Genomic DNA, 21,103 nt, shown 5'->3' on the forward strand with positions numbered 1-21,103 from the left:
ACACTCACTTGACCTTATCTCTTTGAATTAAAGTAAAGAAAAGTCAATTTTAGAGTGAAGAATTCAATTTTGAGAGTGAGAAAAGTCACGTGTGACCAAAACCTTTTTCACGCGAATGAACAAAAACCTCGCTCCGATTAGAATGAAAAAATGACGTCACGTACACATTTCAGTTGAAATTGTATGAAAGAACGAACAGAAAGCTGAATTGCAGTGATTGTGACGTGATATGGTTGTAACAAAAATCTTGAAGACGAAATAAAAAACATAGCAGGCAGATTGCCAGAAAAAATTCGCAATAGCTTTGTACATCTGCCGTCTCATAAAGATAAAAGAAACAGACCAAAATTTCTTTTTTATAAATGCTGAATGTTATAATTTTTATTAAGAATTTGTGTATTCTAAATCTACTTCAATTCACTGCTCTCAAATAACCATCAATTAGAGTGACACACACTTAGTTGACCTTATCTCTTTGAATTAAGGTTAAAAAAGTCAATTTTAGAGTGAGGAAGTCATTTCTGGAAGTGAGGTAACTCACGTGTGACCAAAAAACTTTTTCACGCGAATGAACAATAAACTCGCTCCGATAAGAGTGAAAAAGGACGTCACGCACGCATATCAGTTGAAATTGTATGAAAGAATGAACAAAAAGCAGATTTGCAGTGATTGTGACGTCATATGGTTGTAACAAAAATCTTGACGACGAAATAGAAAAAACATAGCAGGACAAGTCCTGACGTACAATTCTAAGAACTTTCATTAACTAAAACAACTAGACCTAAAACACAGCCGGAAGAATTCCGGAAGCGACTCGAAGCATCAAAACTTCACAAAAAACCGTATTTCCAACTGAAGCCATCAATTTTTGTATTAAATCATTAACTCATTGCCTCCCCAGGTCTGATCTACAAATCGGTGAAATTCAAACTACTGTCACCAAGAGAAACGAAATGCAGCAAAATATTATATTATTGAAAAGGTTTGGTAACGTTGAAAAAGTCCGAAATAAATAAGATGGTCAAAATACTGATAGGTTAAAAAACCTGACAAGTCTATCAATTGCCCTCAAATAATTCAATATTCTAATCTCAAAAAGAAGTAAAATTTTTCAAAAAAAGAATGCTCGAATTTAAGAATCAGAAAACTACTACAATTAGATTTCTAATCACTGCAATTAAGACAAAAAACAACACATACTTCTTCCATAATGTCTATATTCTAGACAACATGATTTCATACAAACTCAAAAATTAAATAATCAAAGGCAAAAATCAATACCAAGGCCTCAATAAAATTGCAATAAAAAGTAATACGTGTTGGAACTACTTTCTAGCAAACTCTCAGGACTGCCTTATGTTGAATGAGATCATTTGCAAACCAAAGAAAAGACGAAAATCTTAGAAAACGCTGAAATCATTCAATTTTTTAACAACTGAAAAAATCAAAATCAATATAACGAACATAAAGGTAGGTGCCAGGATAAAGCCAGAATAACACAAAAACTAGAATGTAAAGAACACGAACGCAATGTAAGGAACACCTTAACGAAAAGAGTAATTTGAGTTTTTTTAAAATTAAAAATCAAATTTAAAATCAAATATAAAATAAAGAAAAATGAATACATTTCATTGTTCAGCATTCGAGATATAGAACAGACAACAAGTCATCCGAGACAAAGATCCATCCTCCTAAACAGAACAAAAAAGAAAGCAGAATTCAAACATACGAAACAAAAACATTTCGCAAAAAATGTTCAAAAAATTTTAACTGCACTTATGAAAAAAAAAACTTTTTAACTGTTTGTCAAAAATTAACGCAAAAAACGATTGAATTTTTATTGAAACGAAATTTGCACAAAAAGCCTAATTCTAGTAATTAAAACCAAAATCTAAAGAACAGAAAAATTGGATAAAAACTACCAAAAATCGGATTAGCAATGTACAATTTTATAGAACAAAATTACATCGAGGTAGAAAGAGGCGTTGAATTATCAAAGGAGAGTTTCTATATTAACTAATTATTGACAAAAAGACGGCTGGAAGATCCAAAAATGAAGAAATTACTGGAAAAAAAACAAAAACAAACTAAAAAATCAAGAAATATGTGCCAATTTTGAACTTCAAACGCATTTTCAGGCTCCGCAAAACACTGTGGTATTTTTGGACAATTTCCGGGTTTTAAATTTCAATACAGCATCGAAAAAAATTATTTCTACAAAAAAACCAAACTACAAGCAAAAATTGGGCCGGACCAAAAGTCTGTTCAAAACGGTTATCTATATGTGCCATTCAGTCAAAAACTACTCTTCAAAGCCAAAAAGTCATTCACTAAACGCAGTGCTTGATCAAAAACCTTATCTTGTTCAGAAAAAATTAGTTCACACTGCAATTTAACTCACTTTCACTTTAGAAAACCAATACTCTTCTTCGAGTCGTAAAAGACAGCGCCCCAATACAATTCAAATTCTTTGAATTGTAAAAAATTCTTTGAATTGTAGAAAAACCAAGACAAGGCCAATAATAGCCTCAGGTATCACTTCGCGGCTATTAATTAAGCAAAACGCAAAAGGTACGAAAAAAGTGGAGCGAGACGTCAAATTGTCCGAGCAAAAATCTTACATAAAACGACTACAATTGCACCAAACTTCGTTTGAGAGCAATTAATAAAGATTAGACAAAGCTGCTGTTGACCTTTTCAACTCCATTGCACATGATTCCTGTTGCTGACGATGGGAAGAACGGGGGCGCTGAGGTGTTGTATCTAGGAGTAGATGGGGTGGATGCAGTAGGACAAATGCCACGCCACAATCCGTAAGTTTTGCCTTAAACATACAATCGTCTAAACATGCATCTCTGCTTAATCTGATTCCTATTTTAATGTTATAAACTTCAGATCTGAATTGAACAGTCCAAATAAATGGTCTGACAATTTTGAGTTGCATGACTTTGGTCAGCCGGTTCTATTTTCATGTCATTCTCAAAGCCAAGAGTGAAAAGAGACGTCACCCCCACAACTTGTATGAGGAATATGATCACAGCCCGGAAATGAGCGCGACATCATAGGTCGTCAGCAAAAATCTTGACAACGTAAAAACAGACCAGAACAAGTCATAGAAAAACGACTTGTTCTGCCATTTTTTTCTATGACTTATTCTCAAATGTTTTTTATTTCGTCAAGATTTTGAATCGAAACATTACAATCCTAGACCCGACCAGCAGAGACCCGATCCTAACAATTTAATAGGAAAAAAATTGGTAAAAAAAATTGCAAAAAATTTAGTGACAAAAAGTCGAGAAAAAATTTGAAAAAAAACTTTTTAAACAAAAGACAAATTCTGCCTTAACGTCATTTAACTATCACCAAAAAACCTTCGGCAAAAACATTAGCAAAAAGACCCATCGGTCAAAAAACTCAAAACCCGGAGAAAGACAAGATACATAACCGGCAGATTGCCGCAAAATAGCCGCCGTTGACGCGCTTGATGCACATCGGGATTGAAACAGAAAAAGAAAAGAGACAAATTGACCATTTTTTTCTATTTTTTTTTTCAGTGTCAAAAAATGTTCTAATTCGGCGTGCAGTTTCTATTGCATTCTAAAACTATACTTAATTCAGCTTCTAAACAAAGCTAATAAGCTAAATACCAATGTCAGCTAGCAGACACTCTAATGAACTTTCATAACCTAATTCTCAATGACTTAATGACCGGGCTTTATCGGTTTATCCCGTCTCTTTTCGTTTGCTCTTTTGACATTGACTGTATTCACTATCTTGCGTAATTCATTGAGTGAATTGATTTAAAAAACATTCATTCGAAACAGTGAGCGAGGTAAGTCAGAAGTCAACCATGAAAGTCGTGACTTATCCAAAAACGAAAAATGTAATCAAAGGTAAAGCAAAATTATAAAAAGGAGAGCGCCTAAACCATAGCCGTTTGAGGGGCTGACGGCGGCTATAACAAACTTCACCATTTTTGGATTAAACATTCAAAAAGTGACTTCACCTTGATTCTAGGCCCATTTTTGCAGGTTAAAAATTCAAGTATTTTGAAACAATTTAGCCATAAAAAGCACTGAAACCCAAATATTTTGATTACTGTCAAGCCAACAGCATCATTTTTACCAATTACATGGATCAGTTTTCTGAAAATAAAAAAAATGATCATCAGAAGTTCCAAAATTTGCTATATGCTTTGCATATTTTCACCCCAAATACAGTGATTAACAATTGGTGAACCACCCAGTTGCAGGAAGAGAGAAAAAGACTTAGCGAAAAACGCATCAGATGAGCTAAGAAAATCTAGCAAAAAGTTAAAAACTTAATTTATGTATTTCTTATCCCGAGAGTCAAAAGAACTCTTTCCAGCATCGTGACTTAAAAACATAAAACAAAAGCATCAGAAACCCAAATTAATTAGCACCTTCAATATTGTTCTAATAGATTGTTATGATAAAGGAAAATGTTACATGGGTATAGCTAGGTCGCCGCTGATACCAAAGACAACCAAAAAAGCATTAAAAATCAAAGTCAAATTGCCGCACGTAAAAAGTTGGTATTTTTGTTCGTTTAAAACTATACAGACTTTCACGGCGGGATCCTTTTCTATGATCAAACCACAAGTAAACTGCTTGAAAAGTTAATCTTCGCAAAAACTAGGTTTTCTAACATGATACAGGACCTAAGAACATTATAACAGATATCAAAATTTTTATCAAATCAAAACAATTTCAACGTTTCGAGCTTTTCCATTGACTTCCAAAAATGCTTGCAAAAACAGTCAAATTTCAAACTCATTCAGAGTAGACCCTTAGAGAGCACGCCATCTATACTGCCCTTTTTAATGTGTACCTCTGACAAACTTCTCATAACATAGCTGGCAGATTGCCAGAAAATAGCCGCAATAGCTTCGTAGATATGCAGTCTCAAAAATACAGTAAAACATAGCGGGCAGATTGCCGGAATAGCTGCGAAAGAATAGACCTGAGTGCCATATAATAGAGATAGAAACAGATACAGATCTAAATTGAAAAAAAAATGACGCCACTCAAAAAACTAGGCTAAAATACATTCAGCGATAAATTAAAAAAGCTGGTGAAAATTCATAGCGCAAAAGCCTTTTCTTTAGTGACCTTTATTACACATATAAGTTTCATTGACCTTAAACAAATTCCAGTTAAACTCAAGTTTTAAAGCGCAAAAGTCATTTTTATTGAGTGAGGTAAGACACGAATAATCAAAATCTAATCACGCAAATGACCTAAAAACGTTGGCTATAGAGAGTGAGAAATGACGTCACGCGCGCAAATGCCGTAAGTGAGAGGAAGAAGTCATTCAGAAATATTGACTTTTTCAGCTTTGCTGTGTGAACAAATAAAACGAAAAAAGAGCGTCAGACCACAAAACAAAAAAACCAAGAGCACCGCAATATAGCTACGCTCAGCTTACAGCTTCGCAGCTATAAACATAACCGACTAACGTCGGGCGAATTGCTCTCAAACGACCGGCGAGCGGTTGGCTTGGTCAGTAGCTAGCCACGGGGGGGGGGTGCACCGGGGGCTGATGGGGGCAGCACTGGGTTGGGGGGGGGGGGCAAAAGCGCGGTGGGGGGGGGGGGGGGTGGGTGGAGCCAATAGTGGGGGTGGGGGTCAACAAGGGGGGAGGTGTCTCAACCTCTGAACCGCCCTTCACACCATAAGTATAAGTCTCCAAAACAGTTTGAGCTGAAACAGACCTGAAAGGCTCTAAGAGCACTTAATGCCCGCTGGGCGCTACCTGTTTATCCCGTTTTTGAGGACGAAAAGTCAAAAGCGTCAGACGAAAAATTGGTCAAGCGAAAAATCGTATAAAAAAAAGACCGACAGGACTAATATAATTGCTACAAACTTCGTTTGAGAGCAATTAAAAAGACAGACCAAAAAAATAGTCTTTTCATTGAAAGCTGAGATGTTATATTTTGAATAAAAATCTGTATAAGTTTGCTGCCTCTATCAGCTGCTCTTAAATAACCTTCATTAAGAGTGGCACATTCACTTATCTCTAAGTTAAAGTAAACAAAGCGAGGAAGTCATTTTTGGGAGTGAGGTAAGTCACGTGTGACCAATAATTTAATCAAGCGAATGAACAAAAACTCGCTCTACTAAGAGCAAAAAAGACGTCACGCACGCACTTCAGTTGAAATTGCATGAACGAATGAACAAAAAGCAGATTTGAAATGGTTGTGACGTCATATGGTCGAAACAAAAATCCCGACGACGAAATAATAAAAAAAACCAAGAGAAGGCCAATAATAGCCCCAGCTATCGCTGTGCGGCTATTAAAAAGACATAGCAGGACAAGCTCTGACGTACATAGCAGGACAAGTCCTGACGTACAATTCAAGGAATTTTCATTGATTATACAAAAGAATAGACCTAGAACGAACTATGAGTAAATTGAGAAAACCATTTCTAAAAAAATCAGATCAAAAAATTAAAAAAAAAAAACAGAAAATTAATGCAAAAGACGCATGTGAACAAAAACAAATAGCATGAAATGGAAATTTGGTTCAAACAAAAAACAAGGTCTAGAATGGACTATGAACGGATAGGGAAACCCATTTAGAAAAAAATCCGATCAAAAATTGAAGAAACAGTAAAAATCAAAGTGAAATTGCAGCATGTGAACAAAAAAGCACTGGCGAGAAAGCGAATTTTTGTTCAAATGCCGTTTTCTCACTCGAGTCTAAAATTACAGCGAAAAAAATTCACGCCGCAAAACCAATCGCTTTTTCGCTCCATTTCCTGTTTCGGCGTGATCAAAATCACTACTCCAATTTGACTTCAAAAATCATTGAAATGTGTGACCAGATCTTAAAAAACAAAAAAAGACAGCGCCCCAATACAATTCAAATTCTTTGAATTGTAAAAAAAACCAAGAGAAGGCCAATAATAGCCCCAGCTATCGCTGTGCGGCTATTAAAAACAGTCTTATCAGCACTAATCAGATTACGCATCGTCTGACTAAACCTTTCTAATATGAGACATCTTTCAGGTCTTACACAATTTAAAAAATTTTGGTCAAAAATAATTTAAACTTATCAGAACATCAAAAATCCTGACTGAAAAAATCTAACTCGATACTCAATTTGCTAAGGTGCATATCATTGGGCGACTGGGAATCAAAATTTACTAACCGACATTATGTTGCCATAGTCTGACAGTTCCGTCCTCAGACCCACTTGCAATCAATTCTCCATCTGGAGAGTAACGCACTGCGTGGATTGGACCAAAGTGACCTCTGGAAAACAAACAAATAACACTTCACGATTGCATCAGTTCGTTATTAATTCTCTCAATTACAATACTACTATAGGGGGATTTTTTTCCTATTTCAGTTCAATAAGTTTCAGAGTTTTCGTTAGCCTGACTATCTATCCGTGCTCTTCTTAGTGCATTAATTTTTTTGCTCAAGAACTGGCGGAATTCTTTCATAAACGTGTTTTTCTTTCGCAATGCGAGAAGAGGAGAGCTGATCTTCAAATTAGATCCCAGACAAAAGTCCAAGACTGAAGTCGGAAATTTTTATGGGCGCAAAAGTTGCCGACGAGTTGCGGTTCTTACCCGCGGTCTCCGGACACCAGTCACTCGTGAACTCAAATCAGTCAAGTACGCGGAATAATTATCTTAAAAAAGCGTGAACACGATCAAGAGAAATACCAACACGTTTGCAATTATTGCTTCAAACTTTGAACGAGAGCAATTGATAGATAGAAAGGGAGCACTTAGGCGTGAAACGAGGCAATTATATCCACTGACCGGCTAATTTCGAACTGTTCCGTGTCAAGTGTAGAGTACTTGTACAATTTGTGATCATCGCAGCCCAAGGTCACTACTTGTTCACTTGGATGGAAGTCTCCGCTCAACACTCCTAAAAGCCACAGCATTTAACAGACAAATGTCTAGAGGAAAACTAAAGCTTGCTTTCGTACTGGTAATTATTTGTATAGTCTAATAACAGGAGGATTATCCATTACTATTTATATATGCTACTGTAAAGGCGTGAAAACAGCAATTATGGAGGGTCATGATCTGATCTTCGCGGTGAAAAAACAATTTCGTTTAATTTTGAACCTGAATTTTCTATCCTCGCCAAGTCTGAAAACATACCTGGCAGATGGCTGCAAAATATCCATTGATTCCCATTAACCCGATAGGGATTGAATGAACAGAAAAAAATGATTGTTTAAACATAGCCGGCAGATTGCCGGAATAGCTGCAAAATAGACTTGCGTGCCGTAAAATACAGATGGAAAAAGATACAGAAGTGAGTTGATAATAGTTATCGCCGCCGCCTATAAAACTTACAAGTTTATTTCAAAGGAGGTTGTTTTTGGGTGCAAAAAAATTTTCCCTGTCGCGTCTCGAACCGCCGCTCTCCGTCTTAACAGCCAGTCGCCTTAACCACTCGGCTGTCGGACCATACAATCTGTTTTCTTACAATCAACTTTGTTTTAGGAACAGATTCTGTTTCTGAATAACCGCAATTTAGGTCACGCAGAAAGCGTGAAATCAAGCGCGAAAAAGCCATTTAAGCGCGAAAAAGCCATTTAAGCAGTGACGAGACAGAATGTTCTAGAACAAATGTAAAACGAAAATGAAGCGTCAGACGACGAAACAAAAAAAAAAAAACCAAGAGCACCGCAATATAGCTACGCTCAGCTTACAGCTTCGCAGCTATAATAAAAAAATATATTTTAAAGTGCATACTATTCGCATCGGATTTGCTAGTTATACATACTCCTGTTTTTTAAATGAGAGGATACAAGGATTAGCATCAACACCAATGAACAAAAGACTTTGGCCACTAACACTAATTAGATCAAAGTTCGGATACTGAGGAACTGTTGTTTATAAAAAACCGTTGGAGCAGAATGAGAGAAGAATGACAACCGCCTACCGCAAAATGCTGACCAGGCTGTGAAAAAAGTTCTTTGAATTTTTTTACGCAGCCAAAAAATAGCCGGAAGAATTCCGGATACAACTCAAAAAGTTCTGATCCCCAAAAAATTAACTTAAAAATCGCTAGTATCAGCTAGTATTTAGCAAAAAAACTAAATTGATCTAAAACAATAGAAAAACTCAATAAATTCTTTACATTTATATAATAACAGAAAAGAACATACCGACAAATGTCGGAACAATTGCTCTTGAACGACAGGCGAGGCAATTTAATTCATGGTCTTTAGTATAGATCAATTTTTCTTTATGGGTGCAAAAAACCTCGAACCCTCCGGGATTCGAACCACTGTACTCCCGATCCATTCCCACCCACCCTAACCACTGCGCTCGAGTCACCTAATTTTCCTTTGCTGCAACCGATTTTATATTAGCAACAGGCTTTACTTCGGAGCACTAGATATCACTCAAAAATGAAGAACGAAAGCGTGAAAAAGACACACACGTTTACAATAATTGCTATGAACTGCGTTCAAGAGCAATTAAACCGATAGAACATTACCCTAGATATACTAAGCGGGCTATGACAGGCTCAAAGACTTCTCAAATTTATGGAAACGAGAATAAACTGAAAGACAAAATAGCTACATTTTCATCAACTTTGTCCGGTTTCTCGAAAAACATAGCCGGCAGATTGCCGGAATAGCTGCGAAATAGACTTGCGTGCCGTAAAATACAGATGGAAAAAGATACAGAAGTGAGTTGATAATAGTTATCGCCGCCGCCTATAAAACTTACAAGTTTATTTCAAAGGAGGTTGTTTTTGGGTGCAAAAAAGGTTTCCCTGTCGCGTCTCGAAACGGCGATCTCCGGATTAACAGCCAGTCGCCTTAACCACTCGGCTGTCGGACCATACAATCTGTTTTCTTACAATCAACTTTGTTTTAGGAACAGATTCTGTTTCTGAATACCCGCAATTTAGGTCACGCAGAAAGCGTGAAATCAAGCGCGAAAAAGCCATTTAAGCAGTGACGAGACAGAATGTTCTAGAACAAATGTAAAACGAAAATAAAGCGTCAGACGACGAAACAAAAAAAAACCAAGAGCACCGCAATATAGCTACGCTCAGCTTACAGCTTCGCAGCTATAAAAATAAAATTTTGGCTCATTTTTCAGTTCATTTTTTAGCAAACTACCTCGATCAGAGTTCAGCTACTTCACGGATTGAATGAGAGAGCAATTTAGATCACGCGAAACTCGAAAAGTCAAAAGGATGTAAAAGTCACTCGAGAAGTCAATACCTGGGAAGCACAAATTTTACATAAAAAGACATCGACGACTGCAATAATTGCTTCAAATTTCGTCAATAAGTTGAAATGGATTTCTGGTTACCTGAGTTGAGCTTGAAGGTCTTGGAGACACTTTGAGTCCTGGTGTCCCAAACATCAGCCTGAAGGCCATGGCACAGAAGGAGGCTGTTCTTGTCACACGGGTTAAATCGCAGATCTTTGATCACATCAGGGAAGGTGTGCGTTGATACAATTGAGCCTTGAAACAAATCCGACATTTAGAAATAGGAAACTCTGTTTTCTCTAACACGTTTTTTTTTTCAGTTTTCTTAAGAACTTAACATTTTTTCAAATAAAAAAAGGTTGATAGGCCATAATCAGCTTGAGCCCTTACGCATACACGGAGCTTGACAGGATCTACCAATATAACAAAATTCAATTAATTAGGTTTCCTATCAAAACGTAAAGTAGGCTCATCTTTTACTGTTGACCGCGCAACCATGTACATACATTTTGGTACCAAAACGCTAAGTTTACTAGAACAATGTGTAAAAGATTAACATTTTGAGTTCAAACTAGTTCCCTAGTATCGAGTAATTAGGCTTTTAGCTTTTTAAACATCTACGAAACGGTTTAAACAATTTTTTTTTACGAAATTTTCTAACGACCTCTGATAGAAAGAGATAAGGCAGAATTCTAACCTGTTCGCAAGTCGGTCAATGTGAGCCCCCCATCTTCACTAGCGACATAAATCTCCCTCTCAGTACTCCCATAGATCACGTGACGTGACCCAACCTCAGGGCCTTCAAACTCTTCCGGGGAATTTTGTCCGATTCTGTCCAGTCTGTACATCAGGAGATTTCTGTCTTGTCCACAGGTGATGATCCGGTTGGAATTTTTGGACATCGCAACTGACTTCACAATGCCTCTAAAAATATTTCAATCAAACAAATGGAAATGAACAGCTCCCACTCCCCCCCCCTAATTATAGCCCCACGAGCTTAGTGCGGCCAGAACATATACCCCCCCCCCCCATTACCATCAATATGCTAGAAAGACGGGCTATAATTTCTTGATGAGCTATTATGAAAAACTGCTCAATTTAATACTAGGAGTGACTTGGACTTATGGGTTGCTTTTCTCGGAGCTTCCAATCAGTGGTCGAAGAAAATCTACATCCCTAATTTTTTAGTGCTGCTGTTCCTCTCGAAAATTTGGATATTAATACAAACGAAAACATTTGCTTGCATGCAATTTAGTGGTTAATTAGGACGCCAATTATCATCTTTTGGACAACTTTCTAACTATAGCTAAACGTTTCATTATTTTTACGATAATGGTGGGGGAGCTAAGAATAAGCATCGCACCTTGAAACAAGCGTAATTTAGATGGTGTTCACGAAACAATAGGAAACGGGTTCCAAAATCGAGAGAAAGATGAATCTTTCACTAACTTGTGGTCCAGCTGATGGATCTCATTTCCATTAAGAAGATCCCAGATCTTGACAGTGTGGTCAGCCGAGGCAGTCACCCCTCGAGTGGCGAGGGAGTTGATAGCTACACACCACACAGCCCCCTTGTGTTTCTCCAGAGTTCCAATCCAGTCACCCGTGGAGCCAAGACGAAGCATCGCACGTCCATCTAGTTAATATACAAGCAAAACTGACAAACTCACAACATAACAGAAGCATACAAAACAATCAGCCAATAAAAAAAAGCCGATATCAAAATCATGACAGAAATATTAAGACAAACGTACTTCTATTTGCATTGTATCGTATTTCACGACTTGAACCGACTTTCTATTTTAATTCCGAAATAATGAAATTTCGCAATAATACAGGCAAATAGAAGAGCATTTCAAAAAAGAACATACTAAGCCCTACAATTGATAACTTTTTTCACAGGACAATCCAATAGTAAAATGTTTTCCGGGAAAGTTTTGAACGGTACGGAACCGAAATGGACAAAATTAGGACAAATCGACTGGAAGCTCATTATCTCAAAATACTTAGACGCAATTAAGTGCACATGGAGATTCCTATATAGATGTGGAAATTGCAACTTGATGAGCAAACTGGGATAAAATTATAACTTTATTTAACAGAAACAAGGTATTAAACAGAGATATAACTCTTAAATTCTTATCTACTGCTACTATTAATAATAAATAACTTTTAGTCAGATAAGTCTAGATCAGATCTGAGCTCAGGCCAGCAAAATTTGGATCAATTTCATTCTATGATCATTCGCCAAATATTGCCCCCGCAACATAACCCATCAATGACTGACAGAAAGAATCGTCTTGGTTGATTAAAGAGGGCTCAATTTTATTGTAGCTTTAAGCCGAGGATGGGGTAGTGTGCTTTAAGCCGTGGCAATGGGCTTCAAATAAAGTTCTCACACTTTATATAGGTCACTTGCAGTAAGATTAAAAACCGAAGAGACAATTTCGGCCCATTTTTCATAAGACTTACTTTTAAGTAATGGTTACGTGACTCTGCTTGAAGTTGTTGTTGTAGATGTCGCACACAGCTGCAATTCGCATATAAATTTGGCGGGATATAGGCGCTTATTGCCGTTTTTAACTGGTACCCTAGTTGCATTTGTATCATAATAATAGTAGATATATTAGTAGTAGTGTGTGATTAACTATCCAAATTTCTTGTGGTGCGGTGACCTTTCTGCATCAACGCCATGGTGAATGTCACGCGGTCCCCGGTTAAGGGGATCAGGAACGGCGTCGTCAACAACCGCGGAAAGGAAAGCGGATTATTCTGTACAGTGTGGTCGTGTAGGACTGATGGTATTACGTCCAGCCATTTGGTTACCTCTACTGGTCTTTCCCACAGGTCAATCACTTTCAGGTCTGTGGTGTTCTTACTGCAGTTGAAAATGTGGTTTACAGGTGGTGGCGTTTATCCTTCTGCTATCTTTGGTGGAGGTGTACCTAGTTGCTTGCTGCCTTTGTTCAACTAAGTATGGACCGAGTGTCGCTGGATACCTTTCCGCGCATTTTTGTATTCTTTGCGATTTAATTGCTCTTTTGTTTTGTGTTGCTTCACGCAGTCCCTATAAGTATCATTTAGTGTCGGTCACATGGGACGAAAACTGGTTGAAGATGTTGAAGATTTTTTATGATAAGCACGAGCGCTCTGATAACTGCCGGCTAGAAATTGCTCTGATAACGTTTGTGTGAGCTTTACCAGGCAGCATTTCACACGCATTGGGTAAGTCATTGATGTCGGAAACTTTTACACAGCCAGTAATTATGCAAAGAGCAGTATTTTGTTGCGTTTGCAGGTGGTTCCATATTGTATTGCTGATTGTGGAAGCCCAAATGAGCACCGTAGTTCAGGACGCTCCAACCGATAGCTTTTTAAGTCACTGAGAGTGTCTCTTTTGCGCAGCCCCAGTCGCTACCAGAAATCCTTTTCAATATTTTATTGTGCTTTTGTAATTTTACTTTGGTGCTTCTTACATGTACTCCAAAATTGAGCATCCTACCAAAGGTAGCATCCCTTACTTTGAATTTGGACTAAAATGGTATTGGTGAATTGTTGATAGTTAGGTGTGGGTCAAACTTGTCCTCCTTGCTCCAAGTTGTGAACACAGTTGCACTTGATTTTTCAGCTGATAACTTAAGTTTTCTTGATTCCTGCCAGTCGTGTAAAGTATTTAGGTATGGAGTTATCATGTCACCTAGTCTTTCAACCTGTGGGTCAGTAGTTAAAGTTAAATCATCTGCGTAAGACGTGATGTTTAAATCTTTCGGGGGTAGAGGCAGCTTGCTCATGTAGATGTTGAAGAGCATTGGCGACAATACACCAACTTGGGGGACACCGTTTGACTTTTCTCCGCTTTGATTTTTTATTGTTATATTCTAGGTAAGAAAACCTGCCCTGTTAGTATGGAGCGACTCATCTTTTAGCGCTATTCGGCAGTGGTGCCTCGAGAATGTCTCTTAGTAGTAGGTTGTAATCAACCGTGTCGAAAGCGGCGGTGAGGTCTAAAGCTTCTTATAGAGTACGGTTGCAGGGTTTCTTTTGATTAAGTTTCTTTGTATATTGTTGGTGACAATATTGAGAGCTGTTGTGGAGTTCTGCGGTCTAAAGCCATGCTGATACTCCTTTAGTGGATATTCCATAAAGTCACTTAGAGAAGGTTTTTCTGATAGTTTTGCAATGGGGGAGAGAAGTGCAAATGGTCTGAAGCTTTTAGATTCGTCTATGGGTTTTCCCGTTTTGTGTTCGGGTATAGCCCGGCCAACTTTCCAGATGTTCCGGATTTTTGCACTGTTTAGAAAAGATTATGGTTATCATTGAGGTATCTCAGTGATATGGGGCCTATATGGTGTAAGTTGATTCTATTCGCTATTCTATCTGCGCCCAGCACTTTACTTTTTTGTCGCTTATAGCTTCTTCCACTGTTACAATTAAACCTTCTGCCATCCATTTCCAGTTTTCTTATTGTTCTTAGTGTATATCTTTTCTGCTTTCTCAATTTTCATGGGTTATGGAGTGTATTGTCTGTTAAATTATTGACACATTTCCTTGGATCAAGGTGAGGAGTAGTTTTCTGAGCGTCAAAGTACATGGCTCTGTTTGCATATGGTTTAGCGTTACTTGACGAAAGTCCCTTTTCTGTTCTCCAGAGTTTAGAGCAGTTACCTCTGTGAGCAAGTGTTTGTACAAACTCGATCCACTTTTTGCGCTTTTGACTTGTAACAAGTTTATTTATTTCATGGTTTAGCTGCGTTACTTTGGGGTCCCCTGGACGTTTCCTTTGAATTTCATTTCTTTTCAGAAAGCTTTACTGCTTCCAAAAAAATGGCAACCACTGCTTGAAAGTCAGCTTTGCGGAAATTGATGAAGGTTCTTTGTGGTCTTGCGTGTGATGAGGTCACAGGTGATGGATAGAACTATTGGTAAATGGTCTGGGCCTAATGCGTACTACATACGCCAGTCGATGTTCATTGATATGCTTGGAGCTTTTACAAGAATCAATTACTCTTGTGCTGGCTTTTTCGTTGAGTACTACATGATTAGAGGGGTCTATTTCAGTTGCAAAATTGCTTCTTCTTGTCTCTTCAGGTGGTTTCGAGTGCCATGGAGGGCTATGAGCATTGAAATAACCGACAATAATACAGTCATCTAAATCAAGTAGCTTACTGATTGATGACTCGTATCCTGCATTACAGCTAGACGAAGGTGGTATGTAGGTGTTCACTAGTTTGTTATTACCACCCGCGGTTAATTCTATGGCTTGGACTTCTAGGTGTTTGTCAGAGTCTTAGATTAAGTTCATGAAACTTAATCTCCCTCCACCTTTGCCTCTTTCTTTGGGTCTATATTCTTGGATTATGCAGTAGCCAAGTGAGCTTTTGATGGTGGATTTTTCATTGAGGCTTGTTTCCTGGATGTTAATTTTCCGCATCCAGTCCATGATGTCTAGTTTTTGTTAAAGACCATTACAATTCAGTTGAGTGTTGAGGTGTGTGTTGTCGTGAGTGGGGAAACTTTGCCTGGTATTTGCTTCTATTATCTTGCACCAAGAGCAGCAAACTTACAGCCGAACTTGTTCAATTGCTCTATGAACTTTAAGTTCGTGCAATTCAGGTGTACCCATCGTGCGCTGCCGCACCAGACGACGTTGATTCTAGTTGCTATGGTGACAACTAGCACAAGGCGTTGAGCCGGGGTTTGTTTCAATGCCGCCGAAGATGACGCGAAGAAGAAGGGAAAATATGTGTTTCCCAGTCAAATGCATACTAGGGACCAGTGAGACTGGGCTTGCCTGATCCCGCCACAAAAACCCGTTTCTAACAGTCTGTGTACAGTGTTTATGGATCCTTGGAGCGGTTGCCCGCTCTAGTTCTACCGCGTAGAGGCGTCCATATTTGAGAAGTTTGCTTGAGGTCACTAAAAACTTCTGGCGTTTATCGAGAACCGCAAAGCGGTTCGAGATATAACGTCAGAATTTCGAATTGACTTCTGCAGATTCACGTAACCATGCTTAAAACACGAAACGCGCACGTTTTAAAAGGACGAAAGTCAACGGAAGTAAACTTCTGGCTAAGTACCATAGCATTTTAGCTTCTGGCACTGCAGACTTTCGGCATTTAAAAATAAATGTGCACGTGAGTGTTTTAACGCAAATTAAAGTCAGCTGCTCGAAGTCTGAATCAGAGAGCGATTTAGATCCAGATGAAATCAAGAAGTACGGCGTCACAAAATCCGCTCGAAAAGTCAAATCGCGCAGTCGACATTTTGAAGAATACACACGGCTACAATAATTGTTTTAAACTTGGCTCTAGAGCAATTACGTAATTTTTCAAGTTCAACCCCTGATGTCGGGCTGAAATCAATCTAAATTTTCTCTTACCTTTACAAGCGCTTGCCAAAAAGTATCCATCTGCAGTGACGTCACTAAAAGCCAAATAAGTAACAGGGCGTGTATGTCCTCTACAGGTCAAAGCAGTTTGTCTAAGGTCATTCAGGGCAGAAGCAGACATAACTTCCTGCTCTGAAACTTTACGCACGAGTTCAAACGTCATTTTCAATGACAGAGGTAGTGGGTTTTTGAAAACAGCAAAGCAAAATAATCAGGAGTTCTTAACAGGAGAGATAATTGTTTCTCTGCTTGATTCCGCCTGAAAGTTATCTTTGCGATATGACTTTTAATGACTCCTGTTCATGGGTTAGACGCTCAAAGACTACAGTAGAAAGCCAAGGCTTATTAAGTATATCGTAGGACATAATTAGACCTTGGATCTATTCTGGTTGCCCCCCCCCCCCCCCCCCCAAGTAGGTTTTACGCACCCCAGTTACAAACTATATGTTGCTATATAGAACGTTACTGTCTAAGAAAATAGCATATGCTCCTGGGGGCGTAAAAAAAATAAGCTCACTAAGGTCGTGGGGCCAAAACAGAATGGATCCTAGATATTTTCTGTTAGTGGCCACCCCCCCCCCCCCCCCGGACGCACGTGCTATTTCCATAATCATTTATTTACTAAGTAAATGCACGTGCTGTAACGGGTGCATAACATCCTGGGGGCAAAAAAGGAAACGATCTCAATATTCGCAGCTACACTAGGGACTTATTAATTGAATTGCCCAGTAACTTTTGTCAACTAATAGTCAAGAGAGTGGCTAACATTTATATGATCTATTTTGTTGTTGTTGTTGTTGGGGATTTACAGTTTTCACTGAAGGGATTTTCGTCCCAGTCGTCTTAGAAAATTGTCCTATTATTTCTGCAGATCTGACAGTCACAGCATAGATGCCAGCTACAGATGTTATTTTCGTCGAATCGCCCCCCCCCCCCCCCCGCTTAGTGGGCTTATGTCTTTTACGCCCCAAGGCGCACATGTTTTTTTTACATAGTAACGTGCCATATAACAAAGTTTAATTTGTCACTGACGGGGCGTTAAAAAAACACTGGAGGAGGGGCAAAACAGATCCCATTTATGACTCAAAATATTGAGAAACAAATAGTCAGTTCAAGCGAATAACAAAAAAGGGGGTATGGTCTGTCCAGTGGACGGGACGGTGAGAGAGAGACACTTGAATTCAATTTGAAGTATAAAAACAATGAGTTATTCAAATTGAAAGTGCAAAAAATATAAAGGAAACAAAGTTTTGGAACGGATCATGAAAAACACAGCAGACGGAATTAGTGAAGATACATTATATAAAGCGGAAATCCCTCCAAGTGCAACCATAAAAAGTTGGAGGACAACCGTTGGACTCTGCTATAAAAAATCTCTTGAAAAAATTTTCAAATTTTAGTGTGCTTAAAGTTTCTTATTGCACGTGTAAGGAATTCCACTTCATGAGAGTTTCCTAGAAGTGGGAGTTTCCTGAATTCACTTTCATGGGAGTTACCTAGAAAGGCCGATGAGCTGTGGTCTTGAAATATATAATTAGCTCTATTACTTAAGTGAAAATAAGCACTGAGGAGACCTTTTATGTAGTCAAAAAGATTAAACATTTTTGCTGACGTCGTTGGTCAAGGCACAAACACTTTTTTGATAAGCACCAGTTAGGACGATGGCTTTCTAAATGAGTGGAGAAAAACATTTTCAAACCCCCGTTCATCTGCCTTCCCAGAGTCTATAACAAACTTTTCCTTATACCAATGATAGTCAAGATGACAAAGATTATATTCGAGTTCATTTAGATAGCTGATTCCTATTTGTTTTGATACCTATTGCTATCTTTTGTAAATTTTTCCAACTTTTTTTGCTTGGCTTTCAAATTCCAAGTGAAAGTCAAGTTTATTTCCGTGTTATTTGCAAACCTGTCCAGTTGAATTATTTCCGCTAAATTGTGAAGCTCATCATAAGGTTAGCAAAAACAAATCTAAACAGAATTGGTAACATTTAAAATTAACTCATGTGAATTGAAAAACAAAGTTGATTTGGTAAGATTTTTCTCTGAAGAAAGCTTTGCGGTTGCATTTGATTTGTTTGCGACATTACAGACCTTAACAGACGATCAACAGCACATTGCGACCTCTAAATTGTTCCTACTTTTCCTGTTTATATTCCTATTTTGTCAAATCTCTCTTTCTGAAAATTTCCAAAATAATTTTGTTTTCTCTGCTAATTTGAGTTGCATTCATAGTCAAATCATCATTTTTGTTATGTTTTTTTTTTAATTTTTTGTCTTTAACATCGACTTAGCACAATAGGTCTGTATTAAACGCTGTTTCAGATACAAACTCTGCCTTTGAGGTTTCTGTATCCGTGGTAATGTAATCTATGTGTGTTTCAGTTGTCTTGCGGATTCCAGCTGGGAAACATGAACAGGTTGTACTTAGACCGTGTGGTATTATGACACTTTCAAGATTATTTTTTGTCAAATTTATTCAATTAATCTATTTTATCTTCACCCAAGAGACAGAGAGAATGGAATTGACCTTTGGCATTGTCAGTGTTTAATGCTAACAAATCAAAAAAATTTTCTTGAATGCTTTTGTTTGGCTTCTAAAATATGTCCTGTAGTAATTAATTGTTCGATTTCGGTTTGAAACTCTCTTGAAAATGAATCGTATTTTTTTCTATCGAACAAATTTAAATTAAATTTTAGTTTCATTGACAATTCTTTAGGACAAAAGGAGCAGCAACACCTCCTACACACTATATACTCTTCCTGCGATCCACTCTGAGAAAGTGCGTTTCTTATTTAAAAAAATCAAGTATAATTTTCTTCATTTTTGTTGATCAATGTCTATGTTATGCCAATAATTGTGATATCACCTATGTTTAATGAGTGTAATTAAATACAATTCTTGTAAACACTTTGATTGTTTAGATAACAAAATATAAGGTTTGTATCGAACTCCGGTGAAATTTTAATAGTTTTGTCTTCATTTATCATGAGACCGGGGTTTTCTCATTGTCCTTATCGAATTTCATTGGGGAGACTAAAATAATAAACCGAATATCCTTTGCATCGACGCTAAATTAAATGATACGAAAAATTTATTGAATAGTGTACGCTTTTTTGAGCACTAGGTTTTCAACGACACTAATGACCTGCTTTAGTAATTGTTCAAATAATGAAAAATCTTTGGAAGGAGGGTTGTAACGGCTGCTTTGCTATCAATGCCAAGGAAAGTTTTATACCGCCCAGTTCATTATTAGCGGTTTACAAGCTGTGGGGATACTAAGTTGTGCAGTTCGCTTTTGTAGCTTTATATCCGCTATTCTGTAAATTACCGTTGCATTAAACGTTGTTCTATTAACCCAAATAACTAATCGTTCAGATTTGCTGAATAATAAAATTAATTGCCGGAACTTATAAGTAAGTTCCAATTAAATAATCAAATATTTTTTCTGAGTTTTGGTTAACAACTCAACAATTCAATTTGGTGCTATTCAAACCAAAATTTGTGTCCCTATTGGTTGCTCACTGTTTACCTTAGGGGGGTAATTGTAAACGAATCCAAGGGGGGTACATTCGGTTTCAGAACGGAACACAATTCACAGAGGAGAACCCGTCTTTTGCCGTATGCGGACTTGAATTATTGCTCAAAACAGAGGTCCTTCGTTAGTCACTGAGGCCGAAGCCATAGAAACGACGTAGCATCTAGGTTTTTGGTTTGGAAAACTCAAGTCTGTGAACTGAAAATCTACCTTTCACCGGTTATTACTTTCAACGAACTGATTATAAGTCGTTCGTCTGGTCAAAGAAGAGGAATTTTTGTCACCCTAATGTTCGGCTATCAGAGGTTCTTTAATTTCCTTTTCCTCAAGTTACTGAAACTTTCAAGACCAACTCGATGATAAGATATATTACAATTTTCACGTTAGCAAGACACAGTAATTTACTGCTCAAGTGAGTTTGTTAGGCAGACTGAATTTCCTTGTGAAAATAGTTTTCTTAGTTTTTTCAAAGCCAACCTGACTTTAACTAACAAATCTTGTGTTCTGCTGAAGCCAGAGCTCCCGTTTTCCCACAGAACTGAACCCGGTTTCTATGATCACAACAAAGCTCAGGCTTAATTTTCTGATTGTTCACAGCAATCTGCGACACCCACACACACTTACTTTTATTAATTTTTGAAGTGAGTGGAATCAGATCTATGCGGAATTTCACGAGTCTTAGTTCTCTCACTTCACTTCTGTATAAGTGGCAGCAGCTGTGATTTTTTTTTAAAAGTCAAACTAACACTTTGTTGTTACAAGGTGAAAAACGCAATTTTGGTATACATCAGTTTTAGTGACCTCATTTTGTTAAGACTTTAACCCGGTCAGCCTGTTCGCTCGTTTGGGGCTCTTTTTACACGTTTACAAATGTATGAAATTGAGAAACAAAATATGTCTACATAAAATTTGTTTTAATGAAATGAATGATTGAGGAAATCATTA

General features: G+C 37.7%; 2 protein-coding genes across 2 annotated transcripts in view; one reads left to right on the forward strand and one right to left on the reverse strand.

The window, feature by feature from the left end:
• The window catches only part of LOC142350947 (calcium-binding protein 39-like), a 613,053-nt gene that overhangs the window by 120,266 nt on the left and 471,684 nt on the right, over window positions 1-21,103 (forward strand). The window lies entirely within an intron of this gene.
• LOC142351146 (serine-threonine kinase receptor-associated protein-like) lies at window positions 2,667-16,957 on the reverse strand. Its single transcript, XM_075403261.1, has 7 exons — window positions 16,609-16,957; window positions 11,679-11,865; window positions 10,927-11,153; window positions 10,329-10,484; window positions 7,797-7,908; window positions 7,175-7,278; window positions 2,667-2,824 (listed from the first exon to the last, which is right to left on the reverse strand). The coding sequence occupies exons 1-7, from the start codon at window positions 16,778-16,780 to the stop codon at window positions 2,673-2,675; spliced, it is 1,110 nt and encodes a 369-aa protein (XP_075259376.1). The 5' UTR covers window positions 16,781-16,957; the 3' UTR covers window positions 2,667-2,672.

The sequence above is a fragment of the Convolutriloba macropyga genome, chromosome 12 (assembly GCF_964194025.1).
Source record: "Convolutriloba macropyga chromosome 12, txConMacr16.3, whole genome shotgun sequence".
Taxonomy (NCBI): domain Eukaryota; kingdom Metazoa; phylum Xenacoelomorpha; order Acoela; family Convolutidae; genus Convolutriloba; species Convolutriloba macropyga.